At 49.6% G+C, this 17,924-nt stretch overlaps 1 protein-coding gene and 1 long non-coding RNA gene across 4 annotated transcripts in view; both read right to left on the bottom strand.

Moving 5' to 3' along the window:
- Nucleotides 1–453: 453 nt before the first annotated feature.
- On the bottom strand, nucleotides 454–17,472 carry ZHX3 (zinc fingers and homeoboxes 3). Of its 3 annotated transcripts, none has more exons than XM_058679358.1 (2): nucleotides 14,574–17,472; nucleotides 454–571 (listed from the first exon to the last, which is right to left on the bottom strand). In XM_058679358.1, exons 1-2 carry the CDS (start codon nucleotides 17,434–17,436, stop codon nucleotides 519–521), a joined length of 2,916 nt encoding a protein of 971 aa, XP_058535341.1. In that variant the 5' UTR covers nucleotides 17,437–17,472; the 3' UTR covers nucleotides 454–518. The 3 variants fall into 3 exon arrangements, with proteins under 3 accessions (XP_058535341.1, XP_058535342.1, XP_058535344.1); XM_058679359.1 differs by lacking the exon at nucleotides 454–571 and adding an exon at nucleotides 6,637–6,759; XM_058679361.1 differs by lacking the exon at nucleotides 454–571 and adding an exon at nucleotides 6,643–6,753.
- A 16-nt stretch (nucleotides 17,473–17,488) lies between these two features.
- LOC131482956 (uncharacterized) overlaps nucleotides 17,489–17,924 on the bottom strand; it is a 99,897-nt gene continuing 99,461 nt past the window's right edge. Inside the window, exon 3 of the long non-coding RNA XR_009247426.1 lies at nucleotides 17,489–17,547. This is a non-coding gene — a long non-coding RNA (uncharacterized LOC131482956). The remainder of the gene's footprint in view (nucleotides 17,548–17,924) is intronic.

The raw sequence follows: 17,924 nt of genomic DNA, 5'->3' as shown, positions 1-17,924 counted from the left end.
AGCCCTCAGGCCAGAAACTCACTTTCTGCCTAACTTGAGACCATTCTCTCTCACGGTGCGACTTCTCTTGAGGGTCGGGGCACACACATACACCTACCATCGTGTTACACCACCAGACTAGCTTGGGGAGCAAACGAGGGCATGTCTGCCTCACCCTGTGGATCAGGCTTGTGGACTTGTCAGTCCGGGCATGCCGCTCCCTGCCTTGAGGCCACAACAACTACCTCGGGGGGCCTGCCCCACATGGGGTTCAGCAGTGGGGTGAAGGGGGGGGTCACAACAGTCAGCTGTGGCTCCTAAGGATCTGGCTGGTCAGCCTCAACACGCAGCTGCTTCCCCAAGACTGGCTAGCTAGTGAGGAATAGACCAGAGTCTCTGCCCAGGAGTTTTTTTCGGGGTTACCTCTTTGGTTCTCCTGCAGGCCCCTGGGACTACCCCAACAAAGCTTGTTTCTGTCACATTCCTTTAGGAGGCCTCAGTGGTAGTCGGCACTTCGCCCAAAGGGAAAACCACCTTACCTACCTCTCAGGAGCTCTCTTGTGACTCCTGTCTGCCTTTCTTAGCAGAGTTTCTGAAACAAAAGTTCATACAGAAATCATGACAACAACTTGAGCAATAGAAGCAATGGTGAATTAGAACTTCGATGAAGTGAGCTGAGGGAAACTGGCCCACTTGTCCGTCAGTTTAAGGTTAGTTTTGCCTGCACAGCAAGTCAAAGTTTTACCTTGTTTCCCATGACTCCCACACAGAATAAGGCAGCAGATATAAAATTATCTACATTTTTATTCAGGAACAGTCAAAGATTTGAAGTACCATTGAGGCCCATCATAAACTATACAAGCAATTTGTCCCTGTTCCCCTCCCTTGTCCAAATCCACAAATACAAAATCTAGGAAATGTGCAATTTGCATCTTAGAAATAGCAGCATCCCCACAGGGGACCTTGTGAGCCTGGGGACTGAGCCCAAGGAGGGCAACCCCACTCGACACAGCCAGAGTCCAGACCAAAGGCACACTGCATCCTTTCTGTTAAACACTGACCCCGTGGCCAGAATCCCCCCTCTGCCAATCTAATTAGGAGTGTACCATTTCCTTGGTTTGGTCTCGGGCTTGGCCACAGCAGGGGATGGGGCCCTTGCACTGTCAGTTAGTTTCAATTTGCTTTTCACTTAGCACCAAGGTGTTCACGTCTTCAGCAGCCCGTGGGAGACTAGAAGTGCAGCAGAGACCGACCTGTCAGCAGTCTGCCCACAGGGAACAAATGCATTTGTGTTAGACCAGAATGCAGATGGGGCTAGAGCACAGGGACCGGGACTCCGTAGGGAGGGATTCTGCCAGTCTTTGGAACCTCCCTGACTGCCAGACAGGCCATGCTCTGTGAAACGCAATGACCAGTGGTCAGCAAAGGGGACACGTGGTGCGATCCTTTACTAATTACAGCCACAGTCTGAGTACAGTGGCTGCTCAGAAGTGTGACCAGAGCTTGCAGAGGTGTGACCGCTTCTGCCCTCACCCAGTTTTGTGAGAGTGACATCAGGCCCCGACAAACCACGGGGCAGCGGGGTGGCCGCACATCGGCCATGAATGAGCAGCTCCTGAAGCACAAACCACAAGACTAACGGCTACCACGTGGTGGGTTTAACCCATAGTGATTCTAGTCTAGGATTCACTCCCAGGAAAGACTAAGCACTTGGCGCTCCCAGATTCAGTGACCGAAAAACCTATGTCCTAGATAATTCAATCTTCCACTCCAGTCACAACGAGCAATTCTTAATTCTGAACACATATGCCTTGCTCACGGGCATACATATCACCACCACTCGTGCCCTGAGCCAGTCTTCTGAAAGAGGCATAATGGCAGGTGAACTTGCAGTCCCTTCCACATTCCCTGCCCCCCCATTTGCCCACAGGGTAACAGAAGGACAGCACCAGGCATCCCCTCCAGAACATTACCCTGCCACTACTGGAGCCAGGTGCTGATAGTTGCAACAAGCCAGTGGCTGTGCGTCCACTCTTGAGTAACTCCTTGCACTCCTGCCAACTGAGACAAGAGTGAAGTGGGTGCTTGCTTGTGACCTTGTCAACGTAAGCAGATCCTGCCTAGTGTTGCCCCCAGGCTCCAGAGGGTCCTCCCCTGCTCCAGACTACAGGCACATCCCTACTGGACCCAGGACTAAGAGTGCTCTGTCCTGCCTCTGAGACAGAGGGGGACTAGGCCCCAGATCTGTGGCCAGCCGGCTGGCTTGCCTTGACAAGTGAGCTCAGGACTGCTGCGCCAGCCGCAGGATCTCAGAAGTGTTAGAGCCGCATGCTTGGTGTCTGCTCCTTTCACTTCACACCAGCTCAGATGGCAGGTCTGAGAATGTGGACGGGTTTCCCCAACCCAGCCTTCCCAGGCTGAGCTGCCATTGGGAGTACACAGACTCCAGCAGCAAGGCCTCTGAGACCTGTCAGTTCCACTGGGACTGAGAACTCGGCTGCGCAGGAGACCAAGGAGACATCTTGGTCTCCACTTCCACCTGATCACAGCCAAAATCATGCTGTGGTGGCCCATAACCTCCACCGCCCTGGTGCTGCCTAGCTCAGCCATTCTGCCCCCATATTAAGTGACCAGAGTGAATCACACGGTGAGCACCTCAGCCTGATCCCAGGTTCAGATGGGCACCTGAGTTCAGGAGAGACCTGAGCCCACAACTCCCTGCTTCATGTGCTGGGACTTTTCTGGCAAAGGGCAGGAGGACCAGGGAAGGCCTGTGCTTACATGCAAAGGGAGAGGAGGAGGGAGTCAGGAGACCCTGAAGAGAAAGCTCTGTGTCTGGCAAGCCTTTGGCCTTGAACAGGTGACTGTGTAGATCTTCATGTGTCTAGCAGGTTCTCCAGTTTTGAGAATAATTGATACATGTACATTCAACAAGAGATGTGTTAAACTCCTCCAGATAAACTGAGCAAGCAAAGGAAGGCGGTGATGGCTTTAGGAAGATCTCAAACTCCAGGTTTGGTTTTGCCTAAAGATTTTCTTAGCCAGTTCTCTCCTGCAAATGCCTTTTCCCAAGTGAGCTGTGATGTCTCAGCTGACAAACCTCCTATCTGAGGGTTTTGGTCCAAGGAAATACAAGCAAAAGGCAGCAGGACCTACGACAGGGACAGCAGAAGCAAGGAGCTGCAGGACAGAAGGTGCACAGACATGCCAACGCCCACGCTCCACACAAGGCAGTCATGGCACAGGTGTCCCAGAGCAGGAGGGAGGGGACACAGGATCTGCCACTGGGTGCCAAGCAGGGCAAAGCTTACAGGAGCTGCATAGCAGCCTGGAAAACAGAAACTTCCTAGAGGGACAGCCTCCCAAAGCCAGCTGGGGATGAAGCCAGCAGTACAAGATCACAGGGTGCCACTTAACTCTGGCCAGCTCCCATCTTTTGCTGGCAGGGTGCAGGGTCCTTGAGTTGTGGCGCTTTGGTCCACCAGAATAGCCACCCATTAACTTGGCCAAGAAAAAGGAGCTCGACATACAGTCATTACTACACCCAGAGTGCTGGCACACCACAGGCAAAGCATTCTTACTCAGGCACCCAACTCCCCAAATGATACTCCTAATCCCTCCCAAAATAAAAGTTCTACTACTGTCAAAAATTAAAATGAGTACTCAAAATATGCAAAGTATATGTATCATAAATTCAAAGTTCCTTGATCAGAATGGTGATCTGGTTTCACCTATTAAAACTAGACCTACAATCCCATGTAAAAAGAAAGCATAATATAAAACAGCTACAAGACATTGAGACAAGAAGCATTACAAGATGATTGTACTGCCTCTGATGAGTCCAAGTGCACAGAAGAGACTCATTAGTCACCTCAAAAAGTGCTTTTTCTTCTTGAGAGTAACCCCACTCCACCTCTCAACTCTGCAGCCTGCAGACCACACCTCTTCTGAAGACCACAACAGAATTTAGCCCCTTAGCAGTGTGCAAAACACACCAATCTGTCCTGTGATGAGGTCACAGGCCTGGCTGCTGCCATCCATGACTCTGCCAGTCAGTGCAGTTAGCTCAGGGTACGGGAAGGCAGGGGTATGTGTCTGTACCTGTCTGGCCAATGCAGGGCTTTCTGCCCAAGCCCTGGGCACCCACTGCCTTAAGTACCCGCTTGGTAGTATCTCCCTGATCTTGCTCTTTCAAGAATAAGGCTCAAACCATACTTGGTCACCCCTTCCAGAAGCACAGGAAGGAGGGCCTGTGCAGCCTAGGGACTCCATACTGGGTGCTCCTGCCTCTGTGGCTGTGGCTACTGGGCAAAGCCAACACCTGCAAGAAAAGGTACCAGGACAGGCAGCACAAGAACCCTTCTACTGGGCCCGGCGGCATGGCCTAGCGGCTAAAGTCCTTGCCTTGAAAGCCCCAGGATCCCATATGGGCGCCGGTTCTGATCCCGGCAGCTCCACTTCCCATCCAGCTCCCTGCTTGTGGCCTGGGAAAGCAGTCGAGGACGGCCCAATGCATTGGGACCCTGCACCCGCGTGGGAGACCGGGAGGAGGTTCCGGGTTCCCAGCTTCGGATCGGCGCGCACCAGCCCGTTGCAGCTCACTTGGGGAGTGAATCATCGGACGGAAGATCTTCCTCTCTGTCTCTCCTCCTCTGTGTATATCTGGCTGTAATAAAAATGAATAAATCTTTAAAAAAAAAACCCCTTCTACCTAAAGATGATCTGCAAGTTGCTCTATGTATCCCCCACGGCCTTCTCCATCATGTAACCTTTGCTGGAGTTGTAAGTGTCAGTGCTAACAAAATCACCAGGAAAGTCCTTGCAAACAGGCAGCCCTTCCACCAGCGCACGCAGGGCTCTGCAGGTAAAGCGCCGGGTGGTTTCTCGGATGCTTAGATGACTTTGTATGGGGTCACCCTGGCTGCCCTGCGCATCCACATCCCTCCAGTATGTTTCCTTCAACACCCACATGCCATGAAGTTCCTTGATCACACTCAGCAGACGGACGTTAATGAGTAAAGTCTTGCTTGTGTGCATGTATATAAATCAAGCTGCATGTATATGAACACAAAAGCAAAGTTTCACATGTCTGTTCTCTAACGCAAGGCAATCCCTCAAAGGCTTTTGAAAGCAACAGTCTAAAGACCCCAGATGAGAAGGGCACAAAACTAAGCTGGGATATCTCTGAGGTACCCACAAGTCCCCCTGTTTGGGACACATGTGCCTTGCTGGAACAGGGAGGGCAGGAGAGTATTTTAGAAGAGCTAGAGCTTTTGGTTTCCATGGGAAACTCCTTCCAGGGAGGCAAAGACGCTGCCCCCTGTAAGCACCCTGGGTGAGCTGGGGAAGAGGACAGTGCCTACACTGACGTCTAAGCCCTCCCTGCAGCCGCTCCCGGGATGGCTGTGTTCCCAAGGCCCTGCTGTCTCTGCTGGGTGTCGCCAAGAGGGACTGAGGCTGCAGGGGACAGAGCTGAGCAGACCTTCCACCTGCTGCTGTCAGAGCGGCCAGTCTTGAAGAAATGGAAGCTTGCCATGTAGTACTCCACTGTAGGCAAGTTCAGTATTTCAAAGGCACCTTTTCTTCTGATTTTTCTGCATTCACAAAAAGGATAGGAAAGTTAGGTTACTGTGAAAAGACTTGTTTGCAATTTGGGAGATATATAAGACACTTTACAAGGAACTCTCCAGTGGTGTCCACCTCCCATCGGGGCTCATCCAGGAGCTGCCACACCCTTGGGGGCCAGGGCGTTTTGGGTGTTCCATCAGGCTCCCTTACGCAGGTCTTTGTGCAGAAAATCAGTCCAGCTGCACTAGTTCCAGAAAGTCTCCAAATCCTTTCAGCTTGCACTTTTGCTACAGGACCAGTGCACTCTACCCTGGGTTGCAGAAGGGCCCTAAAGACTTCAGGGCCAGAGCTACAGGCCAGCCCCATTCCCTTCCTTCACTTTCCTCTCTAAACATGGCTGGGGACGAAAGAGATGTGCACACAGATCAGTGCCTCAGGCTGAACAACAGATGCTTAAGTTGACAGTGGGAAGCTGTAGTCCATGACGAAACTGGACAGCGGCAGGACTGTGGAAACAGCTGACGAGAAGAGAAGCGTCCAGCACCGGTCCCAGAGCCAGGCCAGCTCTAGACCCGAAGGTGGCAGCGGGTCCTGCACTGGTGGACCTAGCAGGCCTGGCTGCCCCAGGCTGGTTGGCGCTAATGTGGCACAGATCACCTCCGAGTTCTTGCTTCCTTGGGAAACGCAAAGGTGGCAGCAGGGCGCTCTGGCCCCTGCTCGGTGGGGACCGGTGGGGGCGGCCACAGCCTCACACGTCCCAGAGAACGGGCATTTTCAGAGATGACGCACAGGGATCGGACTGCTTTGCTAACCAAAGCTGCTGTGTAATGACAGTATTTGTAATCCGATGTTTTATTAACTATATATAAGCGGATGTGTATGTTAAAAACTTGATTCTATGCATATAAAATCTAAATGATTTTATCCACTGGAAGGCAAAGGGAAGGTCCTACATTATGGGAGAAAGAGCTGTCGAGAACCCCATTTCCTCCACTGGCTTGGTGGTGGGGAGCGAGGGTGGTGTGGGGAGCGAGGGTGGTGGCGGTGGCAGCGGGCTCTGAGCTGTCTGCAAGGCCTCCAGAGGCTCTCTCGAGTGCCTGGTGGCCAGGAACAGCGTGTGGCTGCAGAGAGTCGGGTTTGGCCCTTGCTTGTGGCAGGCAGCATCCAGACTGGCCAGTCCTTCACAGAGCTCCAATCACAGTCAGTCTGTTTCTGAGGAGAGAGCACACGTGTGTCACCCACAGCAGCTCCACTCGCATGACCCCCACGGGAACCCAGTGCTCAGCAGGCGGCGGCATCGCTGCCTCTGGAGACCTCAGTTCCACGTGCAGTCCCTTTCTGTCAGCCAGTCCCCCTCTCTCCAGCTCAAGAAATTCAGACAAGAGCTTGTGGGTTAAGCACGGGATGCTGGCTGAAGCTGGCAAGCCCTCCAGATGCCCTGGGGCACTAGTGCCAACCCCAGCCTAGCAGCTGGAGCAGCTGTGTGGCCTCTCCAGGGTGGCTAGCCCTGGCTCCCCTCAGCCCCAGTTTGCTGGGCCATGGCTACCACCTCCCAAACCCTGTTCTGGAAGCTCCATCCTGCCCACTGTTGCCTGGCTCACCAGCACACTGTTCTGACAGAACAGCAGCCCAGTCTCATTTTCTATCTGTATCCTACTGATGTCTCTCAGCCATGTATCAGGCAGGCTGACTAGAGCAGTCTGTTCTCTGACAGGAACTCCAGTACGTGGGTTGTCACCTGCCACTTCCAAGGTGTGTTCGTAGGAAGGTGGATCCGAAGTCCAACAGTCGAAAGACTTGAAGCAGCTCTCTGATTTGGGGAGTGGATATCCCATGCTTAATGTGCTGTGCCCTAATGTCTACTCCATGATTTTAATTTTTCATGTAGTGTTAACTATTTTATGCTTTTGTTGCCAGCATTTTTATCATCACATTTAAGAAACAACTGCCTAACCCAAGGTCAAATATTTTGTAGTTTTATCCCTTCTTTTTCCTAGAACTTTGACCCATTTTGAGTAACTCTGGTATCTGGTAAGAGGGACTATCTTCATTCTTTTGTATGAGGAGATCCAGTTTTATAAGCACTTCTGTTGAGAAGGTTGTCTGAAGTTCCCCACTGAAGGGCCTTTGCTCTCATGTTGAAAATCAACTGACCATCAAAGTGAGAATCTGGTTGCTCTGAATTCCTTTTCATTGGTCTAAATGTCTTTCCTTCTCCAGGGCCACACTGTTTTGATTATCATAACGTTGTAGTAAATTTGGAAGTCAGAAACTTAGTGGGGATCCTCCAACTTTGTACATTTTTCTTGATTTGTTTTAGCTCCTTGGGGCCCCAGGGGTTTGGGGAAGGGTTTGTTCTATTCCTGCAGAAGAACCGCTGTGATTCTGGCATGTCTGCTAGTGACTCTGTGGACAACTCTGAGCGGCGCTGTCAGCCCAATAGCTTCAGGTCTTCCCCATAAACAGTTTTGGGGTGATCCTTTTTTTGGAGCAATGTTTCAGAGTTTTCATTGTACATATATTTTACTTCCTTGGCTAAATTTGTTCCTAACCATATATATATATATATATATATATATAATACATATGGTTATATATATAATATATATGGTTATATATCATATATATGGTTATAATATATGGTCATACATATTATAAATATTCTATATTAATTATATAATTATCATATATTAATATTTTAATATCAACCAATATTAATATAATAGAAATATTAATATGGTAGTATTAAATTATTGAAATATTAATATAGTTTATTAATTATGTGGTTGATATTGATATAATAATATATATATTAATCCCAGACCTTGGGTTAGGCAATTGTTTCTTAACTGTGATGATAAAAATGCTGGCAACAAAAGCATAAAATAGTTAACACTACATGAAAAATTAAAATATATATATATTAATGTGTTTACTTTCTAGCCTGAGGGGGGGGAATGATCTTCCATCCACTAAAGTGGCTGCAAAGGCTAGAGCTGGGCTCTAAGATTCAGGCCATTGTTGGTTGCTTTCCCAGGTACATCAGGCAGGGAGCTAAATCAGAATTGGCCCTGCAATATGAGATGCCAGCAGCACAGGCAATGCCTTAACTTGCTATGCCAAAACACCAGGTCCTTAAGCATTTATTTTTTTAAATGCTATTATAATTAAAATTTTTTCAATTTTCCCTTTCAGACAGCTTGCTACAAAAATATAGCATTACAACTGATTTTGTATCCCAAACCTCTTTTTCAAAATTATCAGCTCTACATATATTTTTGTGGACTTTAGGAGTTTTCTACGTCTAAGATCATGTCAGTTGTTAAGAGATCATTTTACTTCTTCATTACCAGTTTAGATGCTTTTACAAGTTTCTTTTTTATTGTCTGATTGCTTTGACCAGAACATCCAATACTATGTTGAATAGAAGTGGCGAAAGTGGGCATCTTACTTTTGTTCCTGATCTTACAAGAAAAGCTTTCAGTCTTTCATCATTGAATATGATGTTAGTTGTGGCTTTAAGATTATTTATTTGAAAGGCAGAATGAGAGGGAAAAAATGAGAGGGAAAAAGAGGGAAGGAAGGAGGGAGGAGGGAAGGGGGAGGGAGGAGGGAAGGGGGAGAGAGGAGGGAAGGGGAGAGAGGAGGAGGGAAGGGGGAGGGAGGAGGGAAGGGGGAGGGAGGAGGAAAGGGGGAGGGAGGAGGGAAGGGGGAGGGAGGAGGGAAGGGGGAGGGAGGAGGGAAGGGGAGGGAGGAGGGAAGGGGAGGGAGGAGGGAAGGGGGAGAGAGGAGGGAAGGAAGGAGGGGGAGGGAGGAGGGAAGGGGGAGGGAGGAGGGAAGGGGGAGGGAGGAGAGAAGAGAGGAGAGAGAAAGCTCTTCATTTCATTCTATTTCTTTTGGAGTCATTTTTGGTACTGTTTCCAGGAACCAACCTATTTCATCTAAATTATCCAACTTATTGACATATAACTGCTGATAGCATTCTTCTGTAATCCTTTACAGTTATTCAAGAATGGTAGTAATATCACCACTCTCACTTCTGATTTAATTTAATGTATTATTTTCCTTTGGGGGGAGGGTGGTGGGGAAAGCCGGGGGGGAGGGGGACAGCCAGTCCAGCAGGACCCCACGGACGGCAGTCAGTGAGCACAGCATCCTCACCAGTGTTCCCAGTGCTGGCCACAGTCTCTGATTTCATATTTCAAGTCTTTTTTTTTTCTTTTGCTTAGTCAGTCTAGCTAAAGGTGTGCCAACTTTCGTGATCTTTTAAAAAGCAACTTTCAGTCACTGTTTCCTTCCTTCTGCTAGTTTGGGTTTAGTTCTTACTTTTCAGTTCCTTAAACTGTATAGTTAAGCTACTGATTTTGAGCTTTTTTTAAACATTTGCATTTATAGTTATATATTTCTCTTTGGATTATTTTCACTGCAGCCCATAAGATCACTTAATACTTCATAGCAGCAGAGCTGGCCCAGGCTGAAGTCAGGAGCCAAGAACTCCATTTGGTTCTTCCACATGGGTGACAGAAATTCAGGTTCTTGAGCTTTTTTTAGGCCACCACTCTGGGCCCGGCCCTAAAATATCTTTTTTAATTTTTAATTTTATTACTACTTTTTAATTTTATGGTGCAATTGCATAGGGTCTGAGATTTCCTCCCCTCAACCGTTTTTCCCCATGCCATTACAATAGTGTAGTCCTTCATAAGCAGTCATAAGTCCAGCAGATTGTCTAACTGTGTACTGACATTGCTGGTACAGACAATGTCAGATAGTCCAGCATCCTATTGTCAAGATATATCCAACAGTTTCATTTGCAGTCCATCTTTTACTTGGAAGTAGATGCGCTTACTGCGCTGTGTCTTCACATCTGGCTATGATCTCTCCATTATGCTGTCATGCTTTCCCTCAAACAAGAAGCCATTAAACCAATTCAACAGGAATGAAGTTAAAAGAAAAAATGTATAACACCATGAAGTTAAACAACATGCTACTGAATAACCAACATACCGATGAAAAAATGAAAAAACACACACACACAAAAGCTTCTTGGGTAAAACGATTATCCTGTGTTACCTGTAAGTCAGTGAAAAATTTAATAAGAGAAAAGAAACTATTTGGAAGAAATGAAAAAAAAATATAAAACACCTGGGTTGCAGCAAAAACAGTACAGAAAGGGTTACTGATCTTACAATTTGCATGAAGGCTGCCTTATATCAGAGAGAACACATGGTATTTGTCGTTTTGGGATTGACTTATTGCACTGAACATCATGGTCTCTACTTAGTGCCACCTAGTGGCAATTGGTATAATTTCACTCTTTTTAATGGCTGAGTAGCATTCCATGGACCCTTGCTCCTTTGAGATTTGCAAAAAAAGAGTTTTAAATATATCTACTCACATTCATTTAAGAGGCAGACAGGCAGAAAGAGATCTTCCATATCTCTCATTTATTCCCCAAATGCTTGTAATAACCAGGGGTGGGCCAGGAGCAAGCAGGGAAACTGGAACTCCATCCGAGTGTCCCACAGAGAGGACAGGAGCCTAAGAGCTGGAGCGACTAGTTGCTGCTGTAGAGGTTATGGCTCAGTAGCAGGACTGGGACTCAGATCGACACTGCAACAGGGGATGTAGGTGTCCCAAGCAGCACTAGTGAAACTGCAAAGCCAAACACCTGCTCTCCTTAGAGTCTAGAATCATACGTGAGTGTGTCTGATGGTGTAAAATGGGCCCCTCAGACTCTTGCTTTTCCTTTTTTTTTTTCCTACTTTGGAAATTTCTAGTGTCTTCAAATTCATTGATTCCTTCTTGGTAGGTTTTTTATTCCAATGATTATGGTTTTCAGCTCTATAATTTGGTTCTTTTAACTAAATTTGGTTTCATTTTATTCGAAAGGCATAGAGTTGGAGACAAAGGGAGATCTTCCCTCTACTGGTTCTCTCCCGAAATGCTCACAAGATTCAGGGCTGGGCTAGACTGAAGTCAGGAGCCCATAACTCAACCCAGGTCTCCTAGACAAGTTGTGGGGACCTAAGCACATAACACGTCACACACACCTTGTAAGGCACCATCTATCGGAAGCTGGGTCAGAGCAGAGATATTGAAAGCTTATGCTGATACAGGATGTGGCCTTCCAAGCAGTGTCTTAAGCACTGCACGAAACCCCTTTTATATAATTTCCATGTTTATATTAATATCCTCATTTTGTTTATACACAGCTTCCCTGATTTCCTTTTAGTCCTTTGTTCATGGTTTTCTTTAGCTTACTGAATATGCTTAATCACTGAATTAATGTCTGAACAATATTTCTAATGCCTGAACTTTCTCAAGGATGATGTCTGTGAAATTCTTTTCTTCCTGTGAAAAGGACATCGTTTCCTGTTTCTTTGTTAGTTGTATTCTTTGCTGAGAAGTCCATGTTCTGAGTATTAGGATGTGGTATCTGGAAACCTAATTTTCTCAGGCCTCAGGCCTTGCTGATTCGTGTGCTCGCTAAGGGTCAAATCATCCACTTGTGACTTTCCCAAACTCCCTGTGCAAAGCACACATTCCTGGTGATGTGCAGTCACTGAAGTGTTTAGTCTGTTGTCTCTGTGGTCAGCCTATCACCTAGGACTTCCTGAAATGTTACCGAAAAGGTGGGAAGGAGGGTAGTAGAGAAAAGGGCCCGTGTCTATCCTGGTGACAGGCAGCTCCCTCACCAGAGGGGCTGAAATACTGCCACACCCCCGGGCTGACTCCCCAGTGACCAGCAATCTAAACACAAGACCCTGGCTTTCATCTGCCAGAAGGTCAATTTTACTAAGCACCCAGGACCCCAAAAGGCAACACCAGAAGCCTGGGCCTCAGCACAGCTGTCTGTCGCAGCTCTGGGGAGAGCAATGCAGCCACATGAGACAGAAATTCACCAAAATGTATCAGCCTCTTCATCAGGTCTCCTGTGGATGTTACAAGTGTCCAGTTAGGGCCCGGCACAATAGCCTAGTGGTTAAGGTCCTCACCTTGAACGCCCCGGGATCCCATATGGGCGCCAGTTCTAATCCCGGCAGCTCCACTTTCCATCCAGCTCCCTGCTTGTGGCCTGGGAAAGCAGTTGAGGACGGCCCAATGCTTTGGGACACTGCACCCACGTGGGAGACCCAGAAAGAAGTTCCTGGCTCCTGACTTCAGACTGGCTTAACTCCAGCTGTGACGGCCACTTGGGGAGTGAATCATCAGATGGAAGATCTTCCTCTCTCTCTCTCCTCCTCTCTGTACATCTGCCTTTCCAATAAAATAAATGAATCTTTTAAAAAAAAAAAAAAAACAGTGTTCAGTTAATTTCCAGGGTTCCACAATAGTTGCTTCTGGCAGCAGCTCTCTGTTCAGTAGCTGCTTTGGCGAAGGAATGGATTCTTGTACGTGCTGCTCTACTGTCTTCTGTGCCACATAACTCCTGCTAGTGTAGCTTCTGGGACAAATGTATTCACATATGCTCACGTATCTAGGGCCTGATACCTTGGCCTACTATTAAAGAAGAGCAGAGATGTGTGCAAGACAAGCAAAGTTGGAGTGGCCTGGACAAAACCCCCCAGGACGGAGGCAGGCAGGACACGCTCCACACTGAACCAGCGACACATCATCCACCGGAAGCCTCCTTCCCGTGCTGCTCTGCCTGCAGGGTGGGCCACCAGCCACGTGGGAAGCAGTCAGTGAGCTGTGAGATGTGAGTGGGGCATCTTCCCCCTCCACCAGCCTCAGTGAAAATAGCTGGAGAAGCCAATAAGAGGCCAAGGGTCCTGTGTGCTGCCCCTAGCTGCCGACCAGTGGCTGTGGATTCTACCCAGTGTTTGCTCTCTTTGTAGATCTGAGTTCTGTCTGAGTACACAAACACAGAAAGAACAGGGTTTCTGCAAATGCTAAACAGATGGAAAACACGGCAACCCCCAACTGAAGAATATGGGTGAATCTGGAAGTCTCCCCTTCCTCAATGCTGTGAAGAAACAATGGCATAATCATGTCTCAAAATGATGGTGTCCAATGAATTTAAATCAGAAAATAACATTTTGTCCTTTTTAGAGGTCTTATGTAGAAAGCAGCTGGGCAGAGGAGCTGGGATTTGCTAGGCCCAAACCAGCCGGCAGTACTGCTCACTACTGTATGGAAGCCATGTCCCCCAGGAGACATTGCAGGTCTCCGGGGGACAGAGCGTGCAGCCTGGCCCCGTGTGTGGGGTAAAATATGTGGTTCCTCACTGAAGTGGATCATGACCAAATCCCCAGGGGCCGTCCAGTCCCACAGCCAGTTCCGCTGCCAGAGCCACCATTCTGGAGCCCCATCCCTTCAGCCTTTCACTGCAGCTTCCAGCTTTCCCAAGATGGAACCTCTCAGGGGTGGGGAGCAAAGGAAGATGCTGGGACCTGAGAAACCAAGGACCCAGAACAATACAACAACGTGACTTTTCTGTGGCTTTAAAACTGTGTCAGGAGAGATCCTTAAACATTTACTTTTAAGTACTAAAATACTCCATCTGGAGAGACCGAGAAACATGAATCAGCATGCGGTCTGTGAGCCCTAAGCGCGAGGGTGATGTTCCTCCAGAGTGAACACTTGTCTACATCAGCAGGAACACCAGGAACACATGCCAGGACTTCTATCCCAGAACAAAGAGCATCTCCTGTGCTCTCTTTCCTCCCCTTCACCAGTCTGTGACGAATTCCTGCTCTCACACCAGGGTCTGCAGGGCCACCTGAGATAACCTGGTCATTCTCCCAGTGATTAAGACATAGCTGGGGAAACTCTCATCACTTCAGGTACATCATGATCTTTCCCCTCCACAGATTTTACAAAAACATGAGCTGAAACAAAAACCCACCTCTTACCACCGCTTTATCAAGTAGTGTTACCAGGGCGCCTGCTGCCAGAGGTCCCAAAACAGCCAAGTAGCTCTCCTGGGAGGCATTCCTCAAGACGGCAGAGGCGCTTTCTGCAATCAACACAGTGCCCACCCAGGAAGATGCCCTCCTCACCCAGGGCTCCCATGGACTCCTTACCTAGCTGAGGCCCAGGTCGGGGACTTGAGGCGTCAGAGGGCTCCGAGCTGGCCTCAGGGACACGAGGCTCCCACAGCTCACTGCTATCAGTTACTTCCAAGCAGGTGTCACCAATCCCTCTGTGAATGGCCGCAGGCTCACCCACACCAGGGCCCTGGTCCTCAGTGCCTGTATCCACCACAGCCCGGCTCTCCTCACCCATCTTCTCAGCAAACCACTGCTTAACCTGCTGGGAGCTCATCTGGGTCTTGTCACAGAGGTCCTGCAGGTCCTCCTCACGCAGCGTCTTGTGCGTCACATAGTAGTCTTGCAGCAGGTCCCGGCTGCCAGGAGCGATGACCAGCAGCCCTGGGGGGAAGTTGCCGCGCTTGTAGTCTTCGTACCACTTGAGCTGGCCGTTCTTCAGGGCGTACCTGCTGTCCCCAAACCAGCGCACCACCTCTGGCCGAGGCAGACCTGTCTGGGCCATGATGGAGTCGTAGTCCTGGTTGCTCGGCCACTGTGTTTGCACAAAGAGTTGCCGCAGCAAGTGCCTCTGCTGGGCCGTCTTTTTGTAGCTCACCCTGCCTAGGGGCTGCTCCACCAGCTTGCTGGCTGCGTCTTCCTCAGGCTCACAGGCGCCCAGGCCCGGAAGCGCACTCCTGCTGTTGGCTTCTGTGACCCGCAAGTTCTTGAGGTTGATTTTGATGGGACTGACTTTGCGCTCTGCTGAGGTGTGGCCGCTGGGCCCTTCAGGGGAGCCGTCTTCACCAAGGACCCTCAGCTCACTGGCCAGTTCCGCTTCTCCCCTCTCATCCTCGGCAGCTTCCTCTTCCTCCTGGCAGGCCCTCTCATCAACCTTCTTGGGCTCCTCGGAATTCACCTTTCTCCGCCTCTCTGAAAACCAGCTGTCAATTTCCCTTCGGGTCATTTTGGTTTCACTTCTCAGGCGGTCCAGTTCTTCATCCAGAGGAAGAGGGTTTTGTGCAAAACTGCTCTCCAGGGCTCTGAGCTGCTCAGGGGCTCGCTCCTTGTATTTGGTAGGCGTGAAGTCAGGAGTCTGGTGCCAGGACTGTCGCTTGGCGGCAGGGTGGCCTGCCAGTGTGGCTGCCGAGGGGACACAGGTTACCTCGGGGGCCTTGGCTGACGGGGGGAAGGGCACCTCAGGCACCGAGTCCAGGAGGACAGACCCTGGCTCCCCCGGCATCGTGGCCCTGGAGCCCTTCAGGTTGCGACAGTGATACCTCCGATCACTGAACCACTTCCGTACTTCCCTGGTACTCAGGCCGGTCACCTTGGTCAGATGCTCAACTTCACTCTGACCAGGGAACTGGTTCCGACAAAAGCTCCCTTTCAGGGCTGACAGCTGCTCATGAGATTTCTTATTTTTGTAGATGCTAGCATCCAGGAGGGCTTGGGAAGTTATGCTGGGGCATGCCGTGAGGAGCGTCTGGGCTGCATTGACCACCTTCACGGCCGAGGCTGCACTGGAGCACACGGTGTTAATGGGTGCCACCGCTGGCTGCTTAGGGACAGATGTTGCAGCCAAGGGGAGAGATGAGCTTGGTGCTTGCAGTCCATTGGCCATCAGTGGCTGAGTGACCAGAAGTCCCCCTGCCGTGCCCTCTGGCTGCCCCACCACATGGCCTGGGAGAGCGGCCTGGATGAGATGCTGGACGTTACCAGCACTGGCGACCAGAGGGGTGTTGAGGACCGTGATTGTGGGCTGGGGTACAGACTGGATCACTGTGTTGAACATCTTTTTCCGGGCATCCTCGATCTCCTCAGGAGACCAGCTGATGCCTTGTTTCAGCCTCTGGGCTGTGAACCAGATCTTGAGCTGTTCTTCCGGGTACTTGGTCACCACAGTCAGATAGCAGAGCTCAGCTTTGGTTGGGTAGGGGAACTTGTGGAAGGAGTTCTTCAGGAAGCTGTTGGAGTCCATGGCCGCGTTGTACGTTGGAATGCTGCTCAGGGGAATCATCACTTTGGGAAGGGCCTTGGACGTGGGCAAGGGCTGGTGGGTGTGGTGTTGAGCATGCAGTGGGGGCTGCTGCTGGAGGGAGAGGAACTGGGCTATCCCAGCTGGCAAAACTGGTACCGTTCCAATCAGGGGCCCATTAGTGGCATGGGGGGCCTTAGTGGAGCTGGCAGAAGGCTGGCTGACTGGAGTTGCTCCATTGACAAAGGAGTGGTCCCCCTCTTTCACCTCTGCTTCTCCAGTCAATGGCCTTGGCAAGGCCTCAGCCACAGGTTGGCCGGGGGTGTTCTCCTTGAGTGTGTGAATTTTTTTGGCTTCAACTTTGCCTTTCATTATCTTCATGATTGGGGTTTTGGTAATAATGATTTCTGCTTGTCCATCAGTCCCTTCGACACTGGGCTCACTTACTAGGTCAGAGGAAGTGCCTGTGCTCTCAGGGATGCTCTGCTCCACGACTACATGATTGTCTGGCTTGGCCACATTCCACACAAAGCTAGCTTCCCCCAAGTGACTCTTGGCATTGTGCAGGGAAAGCCCCTCAGGGGTTTTTGCCAAAAAACTGCACTTGGTGCATACAAAAGTTGGGTCTTTGTTGAAGTCTGTGTGCTCTGAGTTCATGTGTCCCACAAATTGGGCCATATCCTGGGATCTGAAATCACAGTATTTACAGGAATATAAATAACCATCCAAAGTGCTGCGATGCCCATTGGCCAGTGCAGAGCCGTCAGGGCCGCTGGAGCTCTGGGCTGCCTCACTGCTGGGGGCAGGTGCCTCTGGAGGCAGGTCCTGCTGGGGCCTGTCAGGCCCGGGCTCCACGGGCTGGGGCTCCACGCCAGCATCCTGCAGCACCACGGTCTTCACTGGGATCATGCATGGGGTGGTGGATTTCCTCTTGCTGGCCATGGTGACAGTCACTGGATGATCAGCAGGCAAGAGCTCGTTCCAGCTACTTCATGGAGACCCAGAGGGCAGCCTTTTCAGGTATTTGCAGAAAACGGGTTTACTTTATTAAACCTAAGGATGAAGAGGGGGGAAAACGATTGAGCTCTCTTAAGTTCTGTACAGTTGTATTTCTCGCCCAGTCACACTTCACTGCTCGTCTTCCAGCACATGGCTCATCTAACAAGACACTCATCACAAAGTTGGACAGTACCCTGAAAAATGACCTGGGGTGGTGTTCCAATACCACTGGGTAAGACTTAAACCATATTTTCTTTTTTTTCCCCCATTTATCCCTGCATTAAGTAACTCAGATTAAAAACAAAAAATGAAAACACGCTCTTTTGGACTGCCAAATTAATTCTGACTCTGCCAGAATGAGAACAAACGCTCCCAGTGTAATTCTTGTTTAAATGTTTGGGCCAAGAAGGGTTTTTCTTTTCTTAGCCTTC

This window comes from Ochotona princeps, chromosome 22 (genome assembly GCF_030435755.1).
Source record: "Ochotona princeps isolate mOchPri1 chromosome 22, mOchPri1.hap1, whole genome shotgun sequence".
Taxonomy (NCBI): Eukaryota; Metazoa; Chordata; class Mammalia; order Lagomorpha; family Ochotonidae; genus Ochotona; species Ochotona princeps.
Note: the sequence above shows the minus strand (reverse complement) of the source record. Positions and strands in the feature narration are given on the sequence as shown.